Source organism: Vulpes vulpes, chromosome 11 (assembly GCF_048418805.1).
Source record: "Vulpes vulpes isolate BD-2025 chromosome 11, VulVul3, whole genome shotgun sequence".
Classification (NCBI taxonomy): Eukaryota; Metazoa; Chordata; class Mammalia; order Carnivora; family Canidae; genus Vulpes; species Vulpes vulpes.
The window spans coordinates 95,186,245-95,210,706 of record NC_132790.1 but is presented as its reverse complement, the minus strand read 5'-3'; the positions used below and the strand labels follow the sequence as shown (position 1 = coordinate 95,210,706).

At 35.5% G+C, this 24,462-nt stretch overlaps 1 protein-coding gene across 5 annotated transcripts in view; it reads right to left on the bottom strand.

Annotated features, from left to right (window-relative positions):
- The window catches only part of RNF13 (ring finger protein 13), a 150,428-nt gene that overhangs the window by 48,210 nt on the left and 77,756 nt on the right, over positions 1–24,462 (bottom strand). For 3 of the 5 annotated variants that reach the window (XM_072727126.1, XM_072727127.1, XM_072727130.1), the window contains 3 exons: positions 20,596–20,683; positions 13,474–13,564; positions 2,768–2,873 (listed from right to left, as the gene is read on the bottom strand). In XM_072727126.1, the coding sequence (XP_072583227.1) occupies positions 2,768–2,873; positions 13,474–13,564; positions 20,596–20,683 (285 nt within the window). Of the gene's footprint in view, positions 1–2,767; positions 2,874–13,473; positions 13,565–20,585; positions 20,684–24,462 lie in introns of all 5 variants that reach the window. The other 2 variants (XM_072727129.1, XM_072727128.1) reach the window with 1 other exon arrangement.

Genomic DNA, 24,462 nt, shown 5'->3' with positions numbered 1-24,462 from the left:
GCTCTACAATGAACACCCAAGAGAATTAACAAACTCAAATTACCGGAGTAGAATTTAGCAAATTTGTAGATACAAGATTAATATAGGAAAATGATGTCCGGTGTCCAAATCTTGGTTTTTAAATAAATCTCTCAGTAAAAAAAAAAAAAAAAAACAGGGATCCTTGGAGAAATGTCTAATTCTAGGGCTAGGGCAGGAAAGATATGAGGTCTGAAGCTTCTTATAGTACCAGATACGAAAAGAAGTGCTTAGAAAAACAAAAGAATGGATCAAATCAAAGGGACACATGTCCCAGGTTGACCAAGCTCCCCATGGCCAAAGCTCAAAATTTTACCAATATAAACAAATAAAATGGTATTGGATTATAACCCAAAGTATAAAATAAATATACAGGAGTATATATTAATATAAATAAATGATTGAATAAATAAATAAATGCCAAGAAGGGACACATCTTTCTTACAAAAGAATTCCAAATAATATATGTAGTAGATACTATGTCCTCCTCCTCCCCACTCCAGATCCTGCCTGCCCCTCCCCACCTTTAGGGTGGGCCATACAAGTACCTCACTTCCAAACTAAGAATAGAATAGAAAAAGAGAAAAATATTAACGAAGGAGAAACCCAGTTTAGCCAACAAAAGAACATTAATACCATTAGTGATGTTACATAGATATCATGTACTCCCTTGACATGATGCAAGAATGGCACTTCACCTATATTTTTAAAAACTCATTACCCCTCCCCAAAAATCCTATAACCCAGGATGCCTGGCTGGCTCATTCGGTTAAACATCTGCTTTCGGCCCAGGTCATGATCCCAGGGTCCTCAGATCAAGCCCCACATTGGGCTCCCTGCTCAGCAGGGAGTCTGCTTCTCCCTCTACTCTTCACTCCGCTCATACTCTCTCACTCTTTCTCCCTCTCTCTCTCTCTAATAAAGAAATAAAATCTTAAAACAACAATAATCTATAACCCATTGTAATCATAAGAAAAACATCAGATTGAGGGACATTCTACAGGATACCTGGCCAAGATTCCCCAAGAATGTCAAGGTTATGGAAAACAGAGACTGAGACTGACAGACTCTCACAGAACAGAGGAGCTTGGGAAGACATGCTAACTAAATAAAATGTGGTGCCACGTTTTAGATGCTGGAACAAGAAAAAGAATATTAATGGAAAACTAGTGAAATCTATACAAAGCGTGGAGTTTAGTTACTAATAATGATGTACCAATGTCAGTTTCTCAGTCTTGACAAATGGACTGCTGTAATGTAAAATGTTACCAATAGGAGAAACTAGGTGAGAAATATACGAGAATGCTCTTCTTTGTAATTTTTCTGTAAATCCTAACATTATTCAAAAATTAAAACTTTGTTTTTAAAAAACCAATAATGTTCTTATATAGTAATAACACCACTTAGAAAATGCGATTTCAAAAGTCTAACAAGAGACATGAAAATATTTACACAAAAATTATTAAACTGATGGATATAAAAGATCTAAATAAGTGAAAAAGAAATACCCCAGTATCACAGAAAGACTGAACATTTCAAAGATGGCATTTGGGGATGCCTGGGTGGCTCAGCGGTTGAGTGTGTCTGCCTTTGGCTCAGGGCGTGATCCCAGGATCTGGGATCGAGTCCCACATCAGGCTCTTTGTGGGGAACCTGCTACTTCCCTCTGCCTATGTCTCTGCCTCTCTCCCTCTCTGTGTCTCTCATGAATCAATAAATAAAAATCTTTAAAAAAAAAAAGATGGCATTTAATCCCTAAATTAATTAAAATGTCCATATAATAATAAACTCATTAAATGTTAACATAAATATTCTTTATAAAAAATAAAAAATGAGAATACTGGGACTGTTTTATATGGTTGCAATTCTCTTTTAGTATCTATCTTAATATAGAAGTTTTGTCTTATCTACTTCTGCCTTCAATTTGTTTTGATATCACAAACCATGTAGCTTTCAAAACTCCCATTTTAAACCCTGAGAGAATAAAGTGACAAGAGCAAATAATATCTTGGTATGATTAGGAAAATAATTTTGACTGTGCAGACCCATTAAGAGTCCTGGGACCCCAAAAAACAACAACGAGTAGCCCTAGGACCATACTTTGGTAACCACTGTTTTGGAGATAATGTGTTATCACCCTTAACCTCAAGCACTCATGCTGCTCTTTACTTACATTTTAATATGAAAAAATTCAAATACAGAGAAGAGTTGAAGAAATTTTATAATACCCATACACTCAAGACCTAGATTCTACAATTAACATTGTATTACATTTTTTTCATCTATCTTTCCATCCCTCTATTTATCCATCAATATGCCTGTTTTTCTCAGTTTTTCACAGTGCACTTCAAAGTAAGTTGCAAATAATGAGTATATGTCTCCCCAAATATTTTAAGCATGTATCATTACTTAGAGCTTAGTATTATATTTTTTTTTACAGTTTTTTTCTCTTAGGTAAAATTTATATATAATGAAATGTAAAAAACTTAAGTGTACAGACATTTGTGCAACCTAAACCTCTTTCAAGATACAGACATGACTTAACCCAGAAAGTTCCTTCTCAGTAAATCCCTCAACCCTTCCTAGTCCCCAGAAGCAATCACTGTTTTGATTTTTCTACCCAGATTATCTTCACCTTTTCTACACCCAATCATACAAATGGACTCATACAATATATGCCTCCTCTCACGCAAAGCAATATCTTTTAGAACCATCCATATTAAAATATATTTAACATTAATTTACGTACCATGAAAATGACTATCAAAATGAGACAGATGCCCACTATGATAAGGAAAGGGATTAGATAGTATTCCAGAGGAAGACTAAATTCTGGAACTAAGATGATGTGGCCCCTAGAAGAAAACAAAAATTAGCAATTGAGAAATATTAAGAGTTGCCAAATTAGAATGTTAATTAAAAACAAAAACACTGTCTAAAAGGCATTTAGACATTACAATTCAATCCACTACATTCATCTCATTTTCTAATATATGATTTCCAATAACTTAAGAGATATTTTCTCTTTCAGTTTATTTTACATACCTGACTAAATAACTTGCCTACATAATTAAAGAAGCTTTTAGACTGGGTACAGGAAATCAGCCAATCAATACTTACTGTGTCCATCCTGGAAATGTGTCATTTACTGAATTTAGCAACCTAGGCAAAATTCTGCCTATTTTACATGCAAAATCAACATTAAAACAATGGTAGTACCTTGGGTACTATGTCAACAGAAACCCCTACCCCAACCAAATTACTATTCATCAGTTCCTGCTATGGTAAAACTCTGAAGCCGCTATTAAAAAAAAATATGCCCTCTTCCCTATATGCTTTACATGAACTTCTTACACCAGGTACAATGGACATAACCCCTATAGTACTCTATATTCATCTGTGAGATACGGAATAAAAAACTGGTAAAGGAATTTATAGGAGTTGTAGCTTCCTCCCTATACTCCATCCTCCCCATTGCTGGCCTGGAAAAAGCCATTAAAATGTGTATGTTGTGGGGGAGGGACAGAGAACACTACATGCCTTATTCCCCTTTGTTATTAACCAACTTATTACTTACAGTGCTATTACTATCATAAAAATTGACAGGGACTCATGAAATGAAACCGTGATCAGAATAGGCACACTGTTTTTGTTGTGTGAGCAAACTTTACGTGGCTGCAAAATCCTGCATTAGAAAATATCTTCAGTCTAGGGAAGGGCCAGTAATATGACTGCTTTCTCCATTGTATTCCTATGCTACTCAACTAGTATGATGCCATTAACACTACATTGTAACCCACTGCTGCGCGAATTTTTAGACAGTGAAGCCTGCTACTTCATAATACAAGGGTTTAATGCAAAACAAAAATTCTCAATAAAAGGGAAATAAAAACTGATCAACTCCTTCCCACATAGAGATATTCAGGATACCACAGAACTTAAGAAAAATAATATGAAATCAAATTATTTCTGTCCCAAAGCAATTTTTCAGTCCTCATTCTATGGTTTATTATATTCATATTCAGGGAGCTTTATCAAGCTTTACTAAGTACAAAAACAAAAAATACAAGGAATTTTTCCCCAATAATTTAAATATTTTCCCCAAACTGTTAAGAATGCTAGAATAAAAGTAGCTTTTTATTTCAATCACTTTTCCAGTGGAATAGGAGATGACAAAAGATTTACATGCATCTTTGTAGCTTTACATAAAATACAAAAATGACTCAGGGTAAAAAGAGAAAAGCAGCAGGCCTGGACTGATGTATTTGGTACCATCTCTTCCAGCATGAGGCCACGTCTGGAAGTAATGTCCTTATGCCTGGCACAAACCTTCTGAAACCATCTGAGCCCAGGGCTGAGATAGTAATAGTGGTGCCACTTTTAAGTAAAAGAGCCTTTCCATAAAACGCTAATCTTCTGCAACTTTCCTACCCCACCCCTACCAACCTGCTATAAATGAACATTGTTAGGGATTAGAAGCCAGAGTACTGCATACCTAAATTCAACCCATTATAGCATCTAAGTATATCAGCAAAAATAAACTTTACATCTCTCACATTAGTTTTCCTCTTCTCCTTTTATGTTAACAACTTTGTAATGTATATGTGGCCTGGATAAGATAAACAAATAAACCCTGTACTATGAGACAAGCCCCAGGATTGCTAAGAAATGAACAGAACTGCTAAGTGAGAAGGAGCTAAACAAACCAACCCAGTAGAAATGAAAAGACTTTATTGAAAACTTCCTATATATGTATAACCACAGAAGTGGAATCAATCCCAGAATTTTCTTGTGAGAAATATTTAGGAGTCACAGACCTAGGTCTAAATCTAGTGTTTTTTTTTTTTTAATCTAGTGTTCTTTATGTCTTATTAATGGTCGCCTGCTATACCACAAACCATTTTAGTTTACTGTCAAGATGTATTGTGAGAATTTTTAAAGGGTCTATAACTGATAGAAGGTTTTAAGCATCTTAAAGCAAGAGTTCAATGCACACTCAAGACATTACTATTTCTTAAGCCACTAATGGTGGATGGTGGTGATAGTAATGATACAGGGTAGAGAACTACAACAGACAATTAGTCCTCTAGCTTTATTTCTATTTCCTCTGTCTAGGCTCCTACAGCTAAGCCTACAGCCTCATCCTTCATGTCCTAATCCCAGGTGAATCTATATCTGAAGGAGATATTTAAATAGTGTTAGTATTTTACCACACTGCCTCCACATTCCCCTAAATACAGTATATTCCATGAGGTCTGGAGCTAAGATTTGATCATTGATGCAGAGCCCTAAGCCACTCAGGAAATAGTGTCTTATTCTCCTTTGCATTGAGTTCCCAGGCTAATTTCAAACCAGGTGTTTAGGCCTAAATTTTATAATAATAATCTAACTTCTCAATCCCCCTGAGAAATGACTTCAAATATATATATGGTTTCTATTTGGGATGCTGGAAAGTTCTAAAATTAGAATGTGATGATGGCTGCACAACTCTGTAAATATACTAAAATCACTGAATTATATACTTTAAAATTGGTATAATTTACAGAATATAAAATATGTCTCAATAAAGTTGTACAAATTTTTGTTTGCAAGAACAAGTATGCAAGAATAACTATGAGAAACCTGAGAGAGAAGAGTAGAAGTGGGAGAAGGCTAGCCTTATCAGATACTAATGCATATTATAAATCCCTATTTTTTTTAAAGATTTTATTTATTCGTGAGAGACAGAGACAGAGAGAGAGAGAGAGGCAGAGACACAGGCAGAGGGAGAAGCAGGCTCCACGCAGGGAGCCCGACGTGGGACTCGACCCCGGGACCCCAGGACCACGCTCCACGCCAAAGGCAGGCGCTAAACCGCTGAGCTACCCAGGGATCCCCTATATATTCCTATTTAACAAAAACCAGAGTGGTCTTAGTGGACAAAAAAGAAAGAAAACTCAGTTATGTATGGAAATATGGCAACATCTCAAACTGGGTGAAGGGACAAGCATTTTAAGGAGCAGTGTTAGGGTAACAGGATGGTTATTTGACAAAAGATATAATCAGTTCCATTTCTCAAGCTTTATAGAGGAAAAATTACAAATAAGACAGAAATTTAATGTTAAAAATGAAACTATATAACTATAAATGTGAGTATATTCTTCTGTAACCTAGAAGTGGGGAAACTTTCCTAAGACTCAAGACCAGTAGCCCACTGGAAAAGATTAAAATATTTGTATTTTAAAAATAACACTGGTGGGGATCCCTGGGTGGCTCAGTGGTTTGGTGCCTGCCTTTGGCCCAGGGTGCGATCCTGGAGTCCCGGGATCGAGACCCGCGTCGGGCTCCCGGCATGAAGCCTGCTTCTTCCTCTGCCTGTGTCTCTGCCTCTCTCTCTCTCTCTCTCTCTCTCTGTCTATCATAAAATAAATAAATAAATCTTAAAAAAAAATCTTTATAAAAAAATAAATAACACTGGGTATGGCGCTTACTTAAATAAATTATAAAAATAAAAATAACACGGTAAAATTAAAATGACAAAGTATTAAAAAGTGCTTATAATATATAACAAATAAATGGTTAACATACCTAATAAGTAAAGACCTTCTAAAAATAGAGAAGAAACTTACCAACAAGCTACTAGGAAACATGAGCTAAAGATAAACAGTTTATAGAAAAGTTCTTATGCATAAGAAAAGATGCTCAGTTTGTTCATATAAAGAAAATACTACTAAAATTACAACAAGAAACCATTCCTCACCTATCTAGTAAAAACTAAAACATCTAACATTCTTTGTTGATGAGGCTGTGGGAAAAGAAACGTCATATTTTGCTGGCACAACCTTTACAGATAGGAATTTATAATATCTAGCAAAAATACAATACCTTTAACCTCTGATTTAATCCCACTTCTAGGAATCCAAAGATACACTAGCAAAAACATGAAAAGATTTCTACATAAGGTTATTCACTACAGCACTATTTATAAGAGTAAAAGAATGTGAACAATTCTAATGTCCATCAACAGAGGATCTGGCTGATTAAACTGTGGCCCATCTACAAAATGGAGTTCTAGGCAGCTGTTAAAAGGAATGAAGGGGAAACCTGGGTGGCTCAGTAGTTGAGCGTCTGCCTTTGGCTCAGGGAGTGATCTTGGAGTCCTGGGATCAAGCCCTGCATCAGGCTCCCCAAAGGAAGCCTGCTTCTCCCTCTGCCTATGTCTCTGCTTCTCTCTATGTGTCTCTCATGAATACATATATAAAATCTTAAAAAAAAACGGTGGGGGGAATGAAGAATATTTCTACTCCTATGATGTAATCTCCAGGATATACTATTAAGTGGGGGTGAGGGGGAAGGATATGGTACGTCTTTATATATTGAAGGTGAAAGATGAGGGACAAGAGATAGGTATTTGGTTATAATTTTAAAGAATTAAAGAATAAACCAAAAACTTTTTTAAAGTCGGAAGAGCAGACAACTCTTGATCTCAGGTCATGAGTTTGAAATGAAAAAACTTTAAAATTGTTACTTAAAAGGTTAGATGGAACAGACTGGACAGAACAGATGATACTCAGAAGCTGGAATTCTCTGAATATACATTGTGTTTTGTTGATATTGACTTTAAGTTTCCACCTAATTATAAAAACCACAATGGAGGTAAAAAGCAATCCCTGAAATCTAAAAGCAACATGTATCAAATAGACCTGTGTTTCCAGTTGATAGCATCAGAACACAAAATTATTATTTTTTAAAAAGATTTTATTTATTTATTCATGAGAGACACAGAGAGAGAGAGGCAGAGACACAGGCAGAGGGAGAAGCAGGTTCCATGCAGGGAGCCCGATGCAGGACTCGATCCCAGGTCTCCAGAATCACGTCCTGGGCTGAAGGCGGCGCTAAACCACTGAGCCACCCGGACTGCCCCACAGAATTATTTTACATGTTTTTAAAACATGGTAATTTGATTTTAGATCCTTATTATGATATACCTGAAACAAAGAAAAAAACGTTTTTAAAAACACAGTAGTGTTGGGTATTGTTCTGCGTCTATTGTGTGTCTACAGTGCAATTAAAAAAGAAAATAATTATTTTGTTGCCTTTGAGCATGAACAAAATAAAAATAAAATACACATGTAAGACCAATGAAGTACAGTAAAAATCCTTTAATACTGAATTTAGGTTGGAAGCAGTAGTATATGCTCATGATTTACTGTATCTTTAAAAACATATTATTCTACCTGAAGGTCTTACCCTGTAAAACAAAAGCCAAAAAATAAAAAACAAAAAGCATATATAGTTCTTAGTTTTATCCACTAAAAAGCCCTAGAAATAGTGATGAGCTAAGGAGCAATGATCACCCCTTGGTCTCTAAATACCATATCCAATTAAAAAGAACCATAGCTCCTTGAATAAAACATTGGTTCCATGTAAGGGGGAGGGAAAAGAACAAGGTAGGCCTGGAACATCTTGTCATAGAGAAAACAAGAAGCAATCAAAAGCTCCAGATTTGCATCAAAAGAAATTTGGGTTAAACTTGGAAGTTTGAGGGCAGCCCCGGTGGTGCAGCGGTTTGGCGCCGCCTGCAGCCCGGGGCATGATCCTGGAGACCCTGGATCGAGTCCCACGTCAGGCTCTCTGCATGGAGCCTGCTTCTCCCTCTGCCTGTGTCTCTGCCTCTCATTCTCTCTCTGTGTCTCTATGAATGAATAAATAGAATCTTTAAAAAAATAAATAAATAAACTTGAAGTTTGAAATGGGAAAATGTGAACAGCAATAAAGATTATAACTGCAATGGGCTGAAACATATTAAATGAGCTTTAACTCATGAGTTCATTATGATAGGTTGAACATATATACAAATCATCTTTGGAAGATGCTAGTGAATCAAATCATTTTGAAACAGTAAAGTAAGGAAAGGAATTGTTTACCTTAGCTTTTTTTTCTTAAAGTTTATTTATTTATTTGAGAGAGAGAGAGAGAGAGAGAGAGAACACAATGCAGAAGTGAGGGGCGGAGGGAGGGAGAGAAAATCTCAAGCAGACTCCCCACTGAGCATGGAACCCAGTGCAGGGCTGGATCCCAGGACCATGAGATTGTGACCACAGCCAAAATCAAGAGGTAGACACTTAATCAACTGACCTACCCAGATACCTCTCTCTCTTTTTTTTTTTAAAGATTTTATTTGTAAATAATCTCTACACCCAACATGGGGCTCAAACTGACACCCCCAAGATCAAGAGTCATATGCTTCACCAACTAAGCCAGCCAAGCACCGCTACCTTAGCTTTCTTAAACAGACAGTGTATCAAAGTAATCAAATAATTGATAAGGTGGAAGTTCTCTTTACAGAAGTATTTCAGCTAAATAATGAAGAAGGAATTATAAAATTAGATTGCAAACCCTAAAGAACTAATAGATCTAGAGAGTTATCATCAATGATTCCTCACATTATAGAGAACCAATACAATGTGTCTCCTGATGGAAATACGTAATACCATATGTGAAGCATACTTATACTACCTGTTTCTGGCCCTGTAATCACACTTGAATTAGAACAAACCTCTAGAACTAATTAGCAATTCATAGGAAAAATAAGTAACAAAGAAAAATTCCAGACAATATCCCATGGATGCAATCAGAAAAGTTCAGATAAATTTTACAGAATCCAATTTCTTCAAAAAATAAATAACTAGGGGGGAAAAAAAGACACATGGCAAACTTACAGATTAAAAAAAGGGTCATCACATGTCCTGATTTACCTGGGTGAGTTGTGCTTTATGCCTGTTGTCCCAATGTAATTATTAAAAGTAACCTTTTCATTCTCAACAGTCATTGCAATGAAAAGTAGCTTAAAAAAAACCAAAAAACACTTAAGACATAAGAACCATTGCAATGTATGGGCATTATTTGGATTCTGCTTGAAACAAATACTTAAAAAAAAAAAGAAGAATTTCAGACAATTGAGAAAATCTGAAAACTAAAATAATGTGTTGATATTAAATTACTGTTTACTTTTTCATAAAACAGTAAAATAATTATATTTTTATGTGTAAAGATGTCTTCTAGTGATATACTCTGAGATATTTACAGTTGAAATTACAAGATGGCTGGAATTTGCTTCAAAATAATCATGATGTGGGAAATAAAGAGATTGAATAGGGTGGGGTTTGAGAGTAGACAGTCAAAAAAACTGACCATGGGTTGATAATTTTGAAACTGAATGATGAGATTTATTATACTCATCTCTCTACTTTTAAATATGCTTAGAAGTTTCCATAATAAAAAGTAGAATAAATAATTATTGGCTAGAATGTTAGAGAAAGGGGAACTCTAGCACTATTGGTGGGAATGTTAACTGGCACAACCACTTTGGAAAATACCATGGAGGTTCTTTAAAAAATTAAATTTAACTATTTAAAATTAAATTAAAAAAATTTTTTTAATTAAAAAAATTAAATTAAAAATAGAAATGCCATATTATCCAGTGATTCCACTACTTGATATTTACCTGAAGAAAACAAAAGCATTAATTCGAAAAGAAACATGCACCCCTAAGTTTACTGCAGCATTATTTATAACAAGCAAGATACAGAAGCAACCTAAGTAACCATCAATAGACAAATGGATAAAAAATATGTGGTGTGTATGCGTACAAACACAGAAACACACGCAAATGTACACACACATGGAATATTATGCAGCCATTAAAAAGAATGAAATCTTGCCACATGATAACATGGATGGACCTAGAGGATAGTATGCTAATTGAGTAAGTAGACTGAGACAGAAATACCAAAAGATTTCACTTTGGGGTGTCTGGGTGGCTCAGTCAGTAAAGCATCTGCCTTCAGCTCAGGTCATGATCCCAGTGTCCTGTGATCGAACCCCACGTCAGGCTCCCTGCTCAGCGGGGAGCCTGCTTCTCTCTCTCCCTCTCCTGCTCCCTCTGCTTGTGCTCACAGTCTCTCTCTCTCTGACACATAAGTAAAATCTTTTAAAAAGAAAATTTCACTTATATGTGGAATCTAAAAAACAAAACAAACAAAACACAAATTCTTAAATACAGAGAACTGGTGGTTGACAGAGGAGATGTGTGGATGGTGATGAGCGAAATAGGTGAAGGGGTTTATTAAATAGATGACAAACTTCCAGTTATAAAATGAGTTGCAGAGATTAAAAAAAAAAAGGTACAGCATAGAGAATATAGTCAATAACACTGCAAAGTCACAAATGGGGATTATATGTATGGTGAACACTGAGTTATATATAGAATTATCAAATCATATGCTGTATATGCTGTATACCTGAAACTAATAAGACATTGTAGGTTAAGTAGGGGGACAGAGGGGCAGACGGAGAGGGAGAAGAAGACTCCCCACTGAGCAGGGAGCTCAACACAGGACTTGATCCCAGGACCCTGGGATCACTCCCTGAGCCAAAGGCAGATGCTTAACCAACTGAGCTATCCAGGCCCCACAAATAAATACAATCTTAAAATAATAATAATAATAATTTTTTTAAGTAGTATAAGTTTATGGGTTGGTGGGTAGATAGATAGGAAGGCAGGCATACAAACAGGCACACAGGCAGACAGACAGACAGACACAAAGGCCAGCTGACAGACGGATGAGGCAAATGTCTATGTTCATGTTTACAGTCCCTTATGCACAATTCTGAAAAACTAAAAAGCTTTAAAAAATAATGTTGGCAATTCATCTGATAGTAAACCTGAACTGAACTGACATGATACAATATTCATGCATTCATTGCAGATATAGATATATGTAATTTGTTTGATTCAGGGATGCTGCCTCAAATTATATTTGGAATCACACCTAACTTCTAAAAATCCAGAAAATTTTAAATCCCATAATACATCTACCCCACAAATTAAGATAAGAAGTTCTATGGACTTAAGTCTAAATATTAAGTAAATAAAGCAAGCTATATAACTACTATAATATTGCATGGTTCTCTTTAGTGAGCACATCATCAACTAATATGAGTATTCAAAAATGGGGGAAAATGTCAAGCTTTTACAAAAGTAGCTGCTGCTGTTAGAGAAGAGCATCATAAAGACTTTCATTTTAATGCTTTATATTTCTGAATTTTTCCATATTCTACCAGCATGTATTACTTTTTAATTTAAAAAGTCAAGATTTTATAATTAAAACAAAAAAATTCTTTATAACACATATTAAAATACACAGAATTTTTCTAAATGAGGTAACAATATGGAGCTAACCATATAAGTTCATCCCTCTAGTAACCAAACAAGCATGGCGCTGACAAAATAGCATCTCACATAACTATATCTAATAGCACATCCAAAATTACATTTCCAAACTTAAAAAAGACATTCTAAGCATATAAAATGTGAACAATATTTTAAATATTAAAACTCTGTAGGGAAAATGACAAAATAGTTATATAGAAAACCTTTCCCTCTTCTTACGCATTTTCAAACTCAAATGTTCATGGATTTTCCCTCCCAAAATAATTAAAATTGGATTTCATTGTGCCAGTTTCCTTTTTTGGAAAATGTAGATGATAAGAGATAAAAATAACTTCTAGAGAGTTGTGAAAATTAAATGGTAACAAAAGTAAAAGTCTTGCTGTCTTGCTGTCGTACTGGCACTTGCCAAATACTAAATAAACATTATTGCTTTTATTACTAATATTGTTATTGTTCCTATTAGTCACAAGCCTGCTCCTGCCCACTATCTGCTCCATGGAAGAGGTTCTGAAGTGTTCACTGCAGTGTTTTCTATATAACATGAAACAGCTAGGCCCCAGTTTCGATCTATGTTAACCTGGTAATGAAATTTGGGAGGAAAATTCCATTTAGAAATTTTTATTCTAAATGAAACTTTTTAAACTTGAAAACAAACTTTTTGTCTTTGTAAAATTAAGTCAATAACACAATGTTTTGGATTGCGTTTATAAAATATCTTTTTAATAAATGTCTTAATGAAAAGTGTTATAAATGTAAATCACATTGTTACTAAATATCAGTGGTTTTATTAATCTATAAAAGTGAAAGTTTTTTTTTTTTTAAATTTTATATATTTATTTGAGAGCAAGAGTACATGAGCACAAGCAGAGGTAGGAAGACGGAGAGGGAGAAGCAAGCTCAATCCTAGAACCCTGGGATCAAAACTTAAGCCAAAGGCAGACACTTAACCCACTAAGCCACCAAAGTGCTCTGAAATTCTGGCATCTCTTTAGCAACATGAGGGCCTTAGGCTCTCTAGTATATTTTCAATATGTAATCATGCACAGAAGAAATATTACAACAAAGTCTCACAATCATAATGACTTAAGAGAGAATTTAGCACAACAGAGTTCATTTTAAAACATAACTTTGAAAAAATAAATAAATAAAATAAAACAACTTTGGTTAAAACTAATAAAATTCTAACCTATTATAAAGAAGAATATTAAGCTACATCATTATTTTTTATATCCATTACTTACCCTTTTTCATATGTAAATTCATCTTTCAGGGAATTAGCTGATGATTCCCCAATAAAGACAGATGGAATGTCAATTTTCTTTAGCACATCAACTGTATAAAATAATAATAAAATTACTCTTATAATTCCATACTTAGTGTACAATCAACTTTAGTCTCTTCATAATAGCAGCGGATGTAATCAACAATTACAATCAGTTCAAATTGGTTGATTTTCCTGATTGTAGATCTATACCATCATCAATCACAGTACTTGAGAAATACTTTCACATTTACAATAACAAAAGCTAACATTTTGCATACATACATTACCATACTATCTCAATAGTCCTATGAAGATTGAGATATATTAACATTTCCTTTTGATTTATTCCTCTGTATACATAATTAACTCTTAGAAAAGGAAGAGGAAGAAATTTTTCTTTCCACACATAGCTTAAATGCAAAAGTGAATAAAGCTTTTTTTTTTTTCATACCCATTTCCAGGAGATGTATAAGCCAAAGAATGTAAGAAAAGATCACTTTACAGAAGTCTCAAAAATGACACCATAGATGTATGGCTTTCCAGAGTGAAGGGCTGACAGAAGTTGAGAAAGAGCATAGAATAGGAAAGCCGGGTAAATTTCTACTTCCTCCTAAGCCTGGAGTTCATGGTAAAGCTTTGTTTGGTTTGGTGTCTCAAGAAATCGGACTCTTATTCCTAAATCACAAAACCAAAATCAAATGCCAACAAAAGAAAAGTTTGTAAAAATTACCTATTACTCAGGAAGATCCTCTTAAATTTACAATAGAAAAAGTAGCCTTATTATTTTTAGCTGTGAGTTAATTTAACAAATTTGGCTTTAGAAAAAAAATCTATTTGTTTTCATTACATTTTTTACAATAAGCTTTACATTTTCTTAAAAAATACAAATTTGTTATTTATTTTAAAAGGGGGAGGATACAAGAAAAAAACCAACCGTAATCCTTCCCACCCAAAGACAAAGGTTTTATGTGAAGTAATACAGTTCTACGAGTTTCAACAAATACATATAGTTATGTAACCACACCACAATCAAGATAATGTTCCATCACCCTGAAAATTCCCTGTATCCCCCCTTATTTTCAACCTCTCCCCTCCAACCTAAGCAACTACAGATGTCTTTTCTTTAATCCTTATAAAAGCAAGTTTTAAAATTCTAAAATCTTAGGACCTCTGGGTGGCTCAGCGGTTGGGCATCTGTCTTAGGCTCAGAGCGTGATCCTGGAGACCTGGGATCAGGTCCCACATCAGGATCCCTCTGCCTCTCTCTCTTTCTCTATCTCACATGAATAAATCTTTAAATTTAAAATCTTTAAAATTTAATTTAAAATCTTAAAAAAAAAAAAGTTCTAAAATCTTGGTATCCTTGGTAGAGTACATTTTTTTCACTTCTAGATTGTTTTGTTTTATGCAAATATAATCACTCATTCAGCTCATTCTCTCCCTTGCTCCCTCTCTTCCTACTTGCCCCCTTTCATATACACACACCCTATGTAAGCCCCAGGAGGGCAGAAACCAAAATGGTTAGTAAAGGAATATTTAATCACTATTTTTATATCAGTGGGATCAATACAAATTTTATTTTTTTTATATCAATGCAACCATGCAATAATGGAAAAAAGTATAAGCTTTTTCCACTCAGGGATACACCTCAGCTATTCTGTCAATAATTATTGGAAGTAACATCACTTCTTTGAGTTATGATATCTAAAGCACTGAAAAAATGCTCCTCACTTTAGTCAGAAGAAGGGGAGAAAAGTTGCACGCAAATATGAATAGCCAGCTTGGAGACTTTACAATACTATTTATCTACTAAAAACAAAACCAAACATATTCTAGTTCTCAAAACACTTTAAAAACACTAAACTTTAATTCTAATCCACAAAACAACTGAAATACACACTGCCAATAGTACTGTCATGATATCATAGACAAATTATAATTTAAATGGCCAGGTTCATATATCCAATTGCCCATTCAATATCTCCATTTGATTGCCTAATAGATATTTTTTATTGGAGTTCAATTTGCCAACATATAGCATAATACCCAGTGTTCATCCTGCCAAGTGCCCCCTCAGTGCCCACCACCCAGTCACCCCAACCCCCCCCACCTCCCTTTCCACTGCCCCTTGTTCGTTTCCCAGAGTTAGATGTCTCTCATGTTTTGTCACCCTCACTGATATTTTCACTCACTTTGTCTAATAGACATTTTAAACAATGTTTTTCAAACGGAACTCTCATTATATCTTTCCTCTCAGCTCTACTCCTTGTCTTTCTCCTTTCTGTAAACAGCAGTCTGTATTCACCTAGTTTCTCAGGCTGTACATCTTGGAATCATTCTTGACTCCTCCCTTTTCTTATTTCTTCTATCAAATCCTATCAATTTCAAAATACAGCCATCATTCTATCACTTCTCATCACAGTCACTGCTAATACTCCAGATCACCATCACCTCTGGTCTGACTGTTGCAGCAATGTTCTGACTTGTCTTTTTGTGGCACTCGGGCACACTTTTCACCTTCATTCTGTTCTCCAAAGAATAGCCAAAGTGATCTTTGAAAATAAAAGATCACCTCACATTTCTGTTTAAAAAGCTACACATAACAAATTCCAGAGTCCTATAAATACCCAACATGATCTTGCCACTGGCCCCTTATCTAACCTCATGCCCTGCCATTCTCTTTGCCTTGCTCACTATACTCTAGCCACAGTGCCTTTCTGTCACACCTGGAAAACACCAAATATGCTTTATCTTTGAACCTTGCTGTTCCTTTCCCTTGGAACACTGCTTCAGAAATCTTCAGTTTCTCACTATAGACCTATGTTCCAATGTCAAAGCCTCATGGAAGCCCTCTCTGACCACCCTATCTAAAATGGCCCCCCTCCTCCCATCCCTGCTGCTCTATATTCCTCAGCCTGACGTGGTTTTCTTTATAGCACTTATCACTACTTGACATATAGCATATCTTGTTGATTATGTGTTCATTTCCTCTCTCCCACCCTAGAATGTAATAACAGCAGTAATAATAACTGGATTGCCATTAAATGATCATCATTGCTATTATATACTATAATATATAATAAATACATGATAATATAGCTATTAGATAATAGCTACGTAAACACTAAGAACAGGCAGTCTTCTAAATGCTTTATATGTCTGAATTCATTCAATCCTCAACAACCAGGGATGTCTGGGTGGCTCAGTGGTTGAGCATCTGCCTTTGGCTCAGGTCGTGAACCCAGGGTCCTGGGATCTAGTCCCACATCAGGCTCCCCACAGGGAGCCTGCTTCTCTCTCTGCCTATGTCTCTGTCTCTCTCTGTGTCTCTCATGAATACGTAAATAAAATCTTAAAAAAAAAAAACCCTCAACACCCAATGAGTTAAGTACTATTATCATTCCCATCTTACAGATCAGAAAAGAGGCCTACAGAGATGTAAAGTAAGATACCCAAAATCACACAGCTAGCAGGTCATCCAGCTGCGATTCAAACCCTAGCAGGCAGTACCCAGAAGCCACTGGGTAGCTGTTAGCTACTGCATTCTGCTACTTTCCTGAAAGACACTAGGGCAGAGCCTTAAACTGTATCATTCCCTGCTACAATCATGGTGCCTAAAACGGTACCTGAGAAAGAGTAGGCTGTCAAAAAGTATTTGTTGAAGGAAGACAGAAAGGAAAAAAGAAGAAACAACCCAAGACATAATGATAACTCACCCTGGTTATAACAATTAGGAATGTGCACAGCCTAGCCTCAAACCTAAGGCCTCCTAATCTGAGCTCTTGCCCCTCTGCCATGGCATGGATTTTCTCATACACCTGCTCTCATGAGATCTTCAATAATCTTGTCAGGTCAAATAAAAATTAAAATTATTCACACCTTTACAGATGAAGGACTTATAAGGTTAGGTAACTTTCCCAAAGGCACAGGCTAGTTCATATATTAACTAACCCAGAAGAATAAACACACATTTCCTGCTTCTGAAATTGATGTTTTCCCCCATCACATTCAGCTTACTCCTGAAGAAGACAAATGTTACTGGCTCACTGAGATAACCTACCCTATGTCCTCACTGAAATAAAAACAAATTCCTTGTGTAAAATGTTGGCAGCAAGGGGCTTTTAAAACTTCCTTTTGTTTCCAGATACTAGAATGTCTACTCCTAGGAGAACATGTGCAATATTCTTTGCTGTAGACTAAGCCTTAAAAAGGGGGAGAAATACATGCCTCTTTTAATGAATCCATGTTTTCCATTCTTCTACCAAGTAACAGCAAAGACAAAAATGGTAAAGATCTTTACAACATTTGTTTTTCAATATACGAAATGTCCAAAACACACATATAGAAGGATGGAGCAAATTATCACAGAAATAATACAAGCAATAAAGGCAAGAACCAAAATTCTGAGCAGTCTTTGAAATTTAATAGCTCAGTTGGAACATTTCCATGGCAACAGCAGGATTACATGGTTACGTGCTACTTTTATCATTTAGCACATTTTCCTTAGGAACTGACATGATTATCACAAAAAGGTTTTATGGTATTACAAAGACAAAAAAAGGTGTTAGAGGGAACAGGCACTTCTTCCTTGCAAAAATTTTACTGAAAACATGTAAAAAAAAGAGCAAATAGTTTTCAAATATGAATGCTTAACTTGAAATGCCTGAGCAGGTCTTGAAGATTGCTAAACATGGGCTCAGGCCTTCAACAAAATATACAAAGAATAAGTAACTTGCTCAAAGTTATACAGCTGATACAGTGGGCATTTCAATTTAAACTCACATCTCTTTCTTGAGTATTTATGCTTTCCATTTTGCTAGGAATATATATAGGTAACAAAAGCAACTGACCTGTTGTTGTTTTTTTTTAAGAGAGATAGTTAAAGGAGAAGAAAAGTGTCAAATCTGCAGTACCCACAGAACTAATTTATTTAGCAAGTAAAGTACCTTCATCAATTTCTCTAATTCCCACCAGTGATTATTAAACTGTTTGTGAAATGCTAGAACATCCTAAGGGTACCTCATGAATTATAATGAATTAATCAGCTAGACTATTTAATAATTTTAAATATATATAGAAATTAACAAACTTATTACCTAGTTTTACTTTTTATAAATTAAAATATTGCCTCAGATTATATTAGGGGTAAGAAGAAAAGCGTTCTACTCAAATAGTAACAATAAATACGGTCTTAAGCTATAAAAAAAATTTAGTCAAGGACTCCAAAATATTTCCTACTGAGGATTTAATTATTCAAAGTCTTAAATATATTCTAATATAGGCTATCGGTCCATAGCTTTATGTCTGCTCTTTGCTCTAAGCTCTTTCTTGCATATGAGACTCAATGGCACTTAGTAGCCAGAGGTATTATGGTTATGTGCTAGAAGGAAAACAAAAATAAAATACTTAATCATGAATGTTGGCAGCACATTTTGGGTTCTGAAACCAATTTTCAATGGGTATGTGGAGGATCTCCCCCATACCATGGACAACTCAACTCAATTCTGACATTACCTACTTAGAGATAGCATCAGATTCCACATGTTAAAGGTTTAGTCTCACAAGACTGCCCCCAACTCTTCGGATACCAGTTGTAAGTCCAGGTTATCACCTGTGCTTTGGATCCACTGGCTATAGGTTAGAGATTTCATTGCACCCCTTCCTTGGGTTCAATTAAATGCTAGAGGGGCTCACAGAACTTAGAGAATCTACTTACCAGATTATCAGTCTGTTATGAAAGACTGTAACTCAGGAACAGCCAGATGGAAGAGATACATAGGGCAAGGTATGTGAGAAGGGTCTTGGAGTTTCTGTGCCCTCCCCAGGCATGGAACTCTGAACCCTGTCCTTTTGGGTTTCTATGGAAGCTCCATTACACGTACAAATGATTAAACAATTGACTACTAGAGATCTATTCAACCTGGAGTCCTCAGCCTCTCCCAGAGATCAGGGTGGGAGGGTGAGGAGGGGACTGAAAGCTCCAACCCTCTCATCATATGGTTGATAATCTGGGCAATCAGCCCTCATTCTTAGGTGGGGTCCAAAAGCCACATCATTAACATAACAAAAGAGACCTTTATCATTCTCACCAAATTAAGTGAAAGTGTACAGCTTAAAAGTTACTGGTTAATGCCAGTTATTTGGTTAGAATTGGCTCATTATCCCTACAAGCTAATATTTAGTAAAGAATAAGGGAAAACCTTCCCATTTTGAATGAAAAGCTACAGGTATGTCAATGTATGTTAAGAAGCTAATAACCAACTGGTGTAAGAAAGCACAAATACGTGGCTTTGAAATTCTATAAGAATATATAGTAGCTACTTAGTATAAGACACATATCCTAACATTTAATATTGTAAATTCTAAATCACAAGAATTCTTTTTTTTTTTAAGATTTTATTTATTTATTGGGATCCCTGGGTGGCACAGCGGTTTGGCGCCTGCCTTTGGCCCAGGATGCGATCCTGGAGACCCGGGATCGAGTCCCACGTCGGGCTCCCGGTGCATGGAGCCTGCTTCTCCCTCTGTCTGTGTCTCTGCCTCTCTCTCTCTCTCTCTCTCTCTATCATAAATAAATTTTAAAAAAAAATTAAAAAAAAAGATTTTATTTATTTATTCATGAGAGACACATATATATAGAGAGAGAGGCAGAGACACAGGCAGAGGGAGAAGCAGGCTCCATGTAGGGAACCTGACGTGGGACTCTGATCCTGGGTCTCTAGGATCAGGCCCTGGGCTGAAGGTGGAGCTAAACCGTTAAGCCACCCGGGCTGCCCCTCACAAGAATTCTTATATGGGATCCTTAACTCAGGATGTTTATCTCTATTCAAAGCTTTGGTATTCCTTTGTTTTTTGCAAAACTATCAAGACATCTTCTAAAATGAAACACAAAGGTAAAAGAAAACAAAACAATTAACTGTTCAGAAAAAAAAACTCCACTTCAGTATGAGTAAAATTGTCCCAAGAGGGTTGAGCTACCTTTCTGATAGAAAATAAATTTTGTTTTTAAACAGAAAATTAGAGGGGAAAATATCTTGTTAAGTTTTAGTTCCAAAAGATCTGTCAAACAGGAGAGAAGAAAAGTGATACCTGTACTTACTGTCGTTGGATCCCATGCTAATGAGGTCATCAGAGTCAACATTGTGAACTATGGCTGCTTTGTATCCTGCTCTTTGTGCATTTAAAACCTGCAGGTCAGAAAACAATCACAATATGAGGGAGAGAATGTTTTGTAATGGCAACCCTCAACTTCAACATAAATCAGCAAGTCTATATACCATGTGTCTAGGTCTAGATTATGTATATATGTAAGACTGGATCTCAAGTATGTTCTTGAAACATGACATGTTTTACAACTGATTATCAATGACTTTGGATATCTTCTTGATTTCATTCATGGCACGAAGTAAATGAGAAGCAAATAAAGGACAGAGATACAAGCTAAAATACTAAAAGGACCCAAAACAATAAACCTATCTAGCTCTAACAGGTAGAGACTTGCTAAGATCAGGTTCAAGAGTCATCAGCCCTTGGATATTCAAATCTACCTCTGCTGCTTATTAGTAGGATAAACGTGGAAAATTATTTTTCTTCATGTAGATTAATCAGAATAATTTTATCCTATCCCTGAAAAAAAAAAAAAAACAATCTGTAGGAGGTAAGAGTGCCTCAAGGAATTAATATTTTGTTCCTCTTTAAAGCCTCTTATTGTACCTATGAAAGAGCCTCATGGAGTAGGCACTCACTAAATATTACTCGTTCAAGAGTAAATGTATAAAATATATGCTCAAATTAATAGCCCACAGTATAACATTACTAACACATGAGAGAAAATTAGGCAGAGATTTTTTTTAAAAAACTAATTAAAATAGCATAAGTAGTTCACCAACACAGGACCTACTGCTCTAATGTTAAGAACATGGAGAGAAAATTAACCAGCCAACAAAACTGTTACAAGGAATGTTTGGCAGTCCTGCAGGAAAATGTCAATAACCAAAGAAAGTAAGTTTACTATTTTTTTTTTTGTTAATGTGTGCATTTTTTAAGTATTTAGCTAAAATTGAGACAATGCTAGCTCCAAAACTTCTTCCACATAGATAATTTCTGCTTTTTCAATGGGAGGGGAAAAAATATCCTTAAAGGGAGGATAGGATATTACAGCTTCTAAATCTTATTTCTCACTCATTACTTATATATTAATCTGTTGTTTATTCATTCTATTACCATAGCAGAAGAGAATCCAGTTAGCTTTTAGTTACACAAAAGTATACTTGGTTGGGGGTGCTTGGGTGGCTCAGTCGATTAAACAGCTGCCTTTCACTCAGGTCATGATCCCAGGGTCCTAGGACTGAGTCCCAGGTCAGGCTGCCCACAGAGTGGGGAGTCGGCTTCTCCCTCTGCCTCTGCCCCCACCCACTCTCTCTCTCTCAAATAAATTAGTTAAATCTTAAAGGAAAAAAAAAAAGATACTTGGTTGGGGTTGCAATTAGTTTTTTTGATACTTTAGTGACCATTTTAACAGTTCCCAAAGAGCTAACCCAGTAACTAAGGAGAAATATTTCTTTCAGACATTCAAAAAACATGTGTTCCCAGAGATACAATTTAAGAAAAGCAAAGTTTGTGACAACTGGGTGGCTCAGTGGTTGAGCGTCTGCCTTAGCTCAGGGCCTCTGGCTCAGGGCGTGATCCCAGGGTCCTGGGATCAAGTCCCTCATCAGGCTCCCTGTAGGGAGCCTGCTTCTCCCTCTATGTCTCTGCCTCTCTCTCTCTGTCTCTCATGAATAAATAAATAAATCTTTAAAAAAATACAAAGTTTATATCAAAAGTTGTTCTCTTCTACAAAAAAAAAAAAAAGGAAGTTTTAGCTTTCTTTTTAGAGCCAATTAATGCACAGTCATCAAAATCACATATGATTTAACTTGTTTCCCTGCAAGATATATATTTGTAGTGAAGATACAACATGATAGGACACACATAAAGGTGGTCTCAGGAACCATGATAAATGGTTAAAAAAAAAAAAAGTTGAATCTAATTAGTATTTGAATTTACATAATAAAATTACATAAGGTACTGTGTGGCAGAACGCAGAAATAAAAGGTGAATCAGAAACAATCATTATCTTCAAGGAGATCTCAATACTCATGGATATCCAAACAGGTCAGGTACTTTCTTGCCTCTATTTGCTGATGCTATTATCTCTGCTTGGAATAGGCTTTGTCTTCTAAATGCCCATTGGGCCTTCAAATTCCATTATCTCCATGAAGTCTGCCCCATTCCATGCCCTATTGCAGGTTTTTTTCAAGCACTGGCATAACTGCTCCCTGCTTATAGTATTTATATCAACTTGTTTTCATTTTCTTAAAGATCTTATATAGTGCCTTATATTATACTATATATTCATGTACTATCCTATTTCAAAAAACCTTTTATGGGATCATTAAATCTCCCGCAGTTGTCTATGTGTGAGCTTTTCTGGTAAGAAGGGATGAAGCCATCATCGATTTTATATAAGGCTTTCTGAACCCCCAATTATTAAGAATGACCAATATAAATTATTGGATTTACAACAATCTACATGTGTAACTAAATCTAGCCATTAGATTTTTTAAAAAAGATTTTATTCATTTATTCATGAGAGAAAGAGAGAGAGAGAGACAGACAGACAGACAGGCAGAGGGAGAAGCAGGCTCCATGCAAAGAGTCGGATGTGGGACTTGATCCCGGGACTCCAGGATCAAGCCCTGGGCCAAAGGCAGGCACCAAATTTTTGACCCACCCAGGGGTCCCCTAGCCATTAGATTCTTAAAACTATATGGAGCAACTGAGGAGAAATGTTTCTTTCACACCTCCAAAATGCAATTGTCTCCATAAATACAATATAATATTATATCAATATTGAAAGCTGTTCTCTGCTAACAAAATAATAAAATTCCTAAAGTAGAAAACCACTAAAATAGGCAGGAATTTTGAACGTACAAATGTGAATTCCAAAAAATAGAAACATGTTTTTAAAAATTTTACAAGAAGTCTTCCCTGAGGCTTTTGTTGTTGTTTTTATTGATCTTGAACATAAAGTATTAAAATTAAATCAAGAAACACATTAACATATGGACCAACAGACTTACAAATACAAACAAGGAAACTATATCCATGTTTATGAACTACAAAATTCGTGCGTCAAATTAAATTACATTTTTAACTAAGCAGCAGCTGGTATTTTTAAGAACATGAGGCAGAAATAAAACTAAATCATTTAGTAAACATGTGCAATGTTTCACATTCATAAAATGCAACCTCAAACACATGGTGTCAGATGGAGGCAAAGAACTCAAAGATTCATGAATAAAAAGCATGCTCTGTGAGCAAATCTAAATTCCAAAAGAGACATCAAAACTTCAGGAAAAAGTCTTCTGAATTGTATTGTCAATCTGCCTTTTTAAGGAGACTGATCAAAGCTATTAGCTCAAATTGTGGTAAATGCTCTAAATATTTTACATCTCATCAACAAATTAGCTGCAACTACATTATGTAGACCAAGCGGTACCTATCCAAGAGTTCTGAAGAAATATGGGACTGAGGGCTTCTTATAATACGTAGCCAGTATGTCAGAAGATATAGACTGCTAATGAAAAACCTTTCAGTAAGATAGGTTCTAAAAGGAATCCTAGAAATGACACAATAGTTCATCTTATTTCCAGACTGGACAAATTGGTAATACTGACACTAATTTTAAAAAAGCCTTGTGAGAAGAACTGATTGAGCTATCAAGATCCTACGTAGAGATCTTTTATGGACATGAAGGCATGAGAAGTTGGGGGGAAACTGTTGATAGAATACATGTAAGAAGGCTCCAGACCAAAAACTATAAAGAATAAAAGAAGCTTCTATATGCTAGTACTTTACATATATTATCCCTAATACCTAACATGCCTGGACAAAGTAGGTATTCTTTTCTATATTTTAGAAA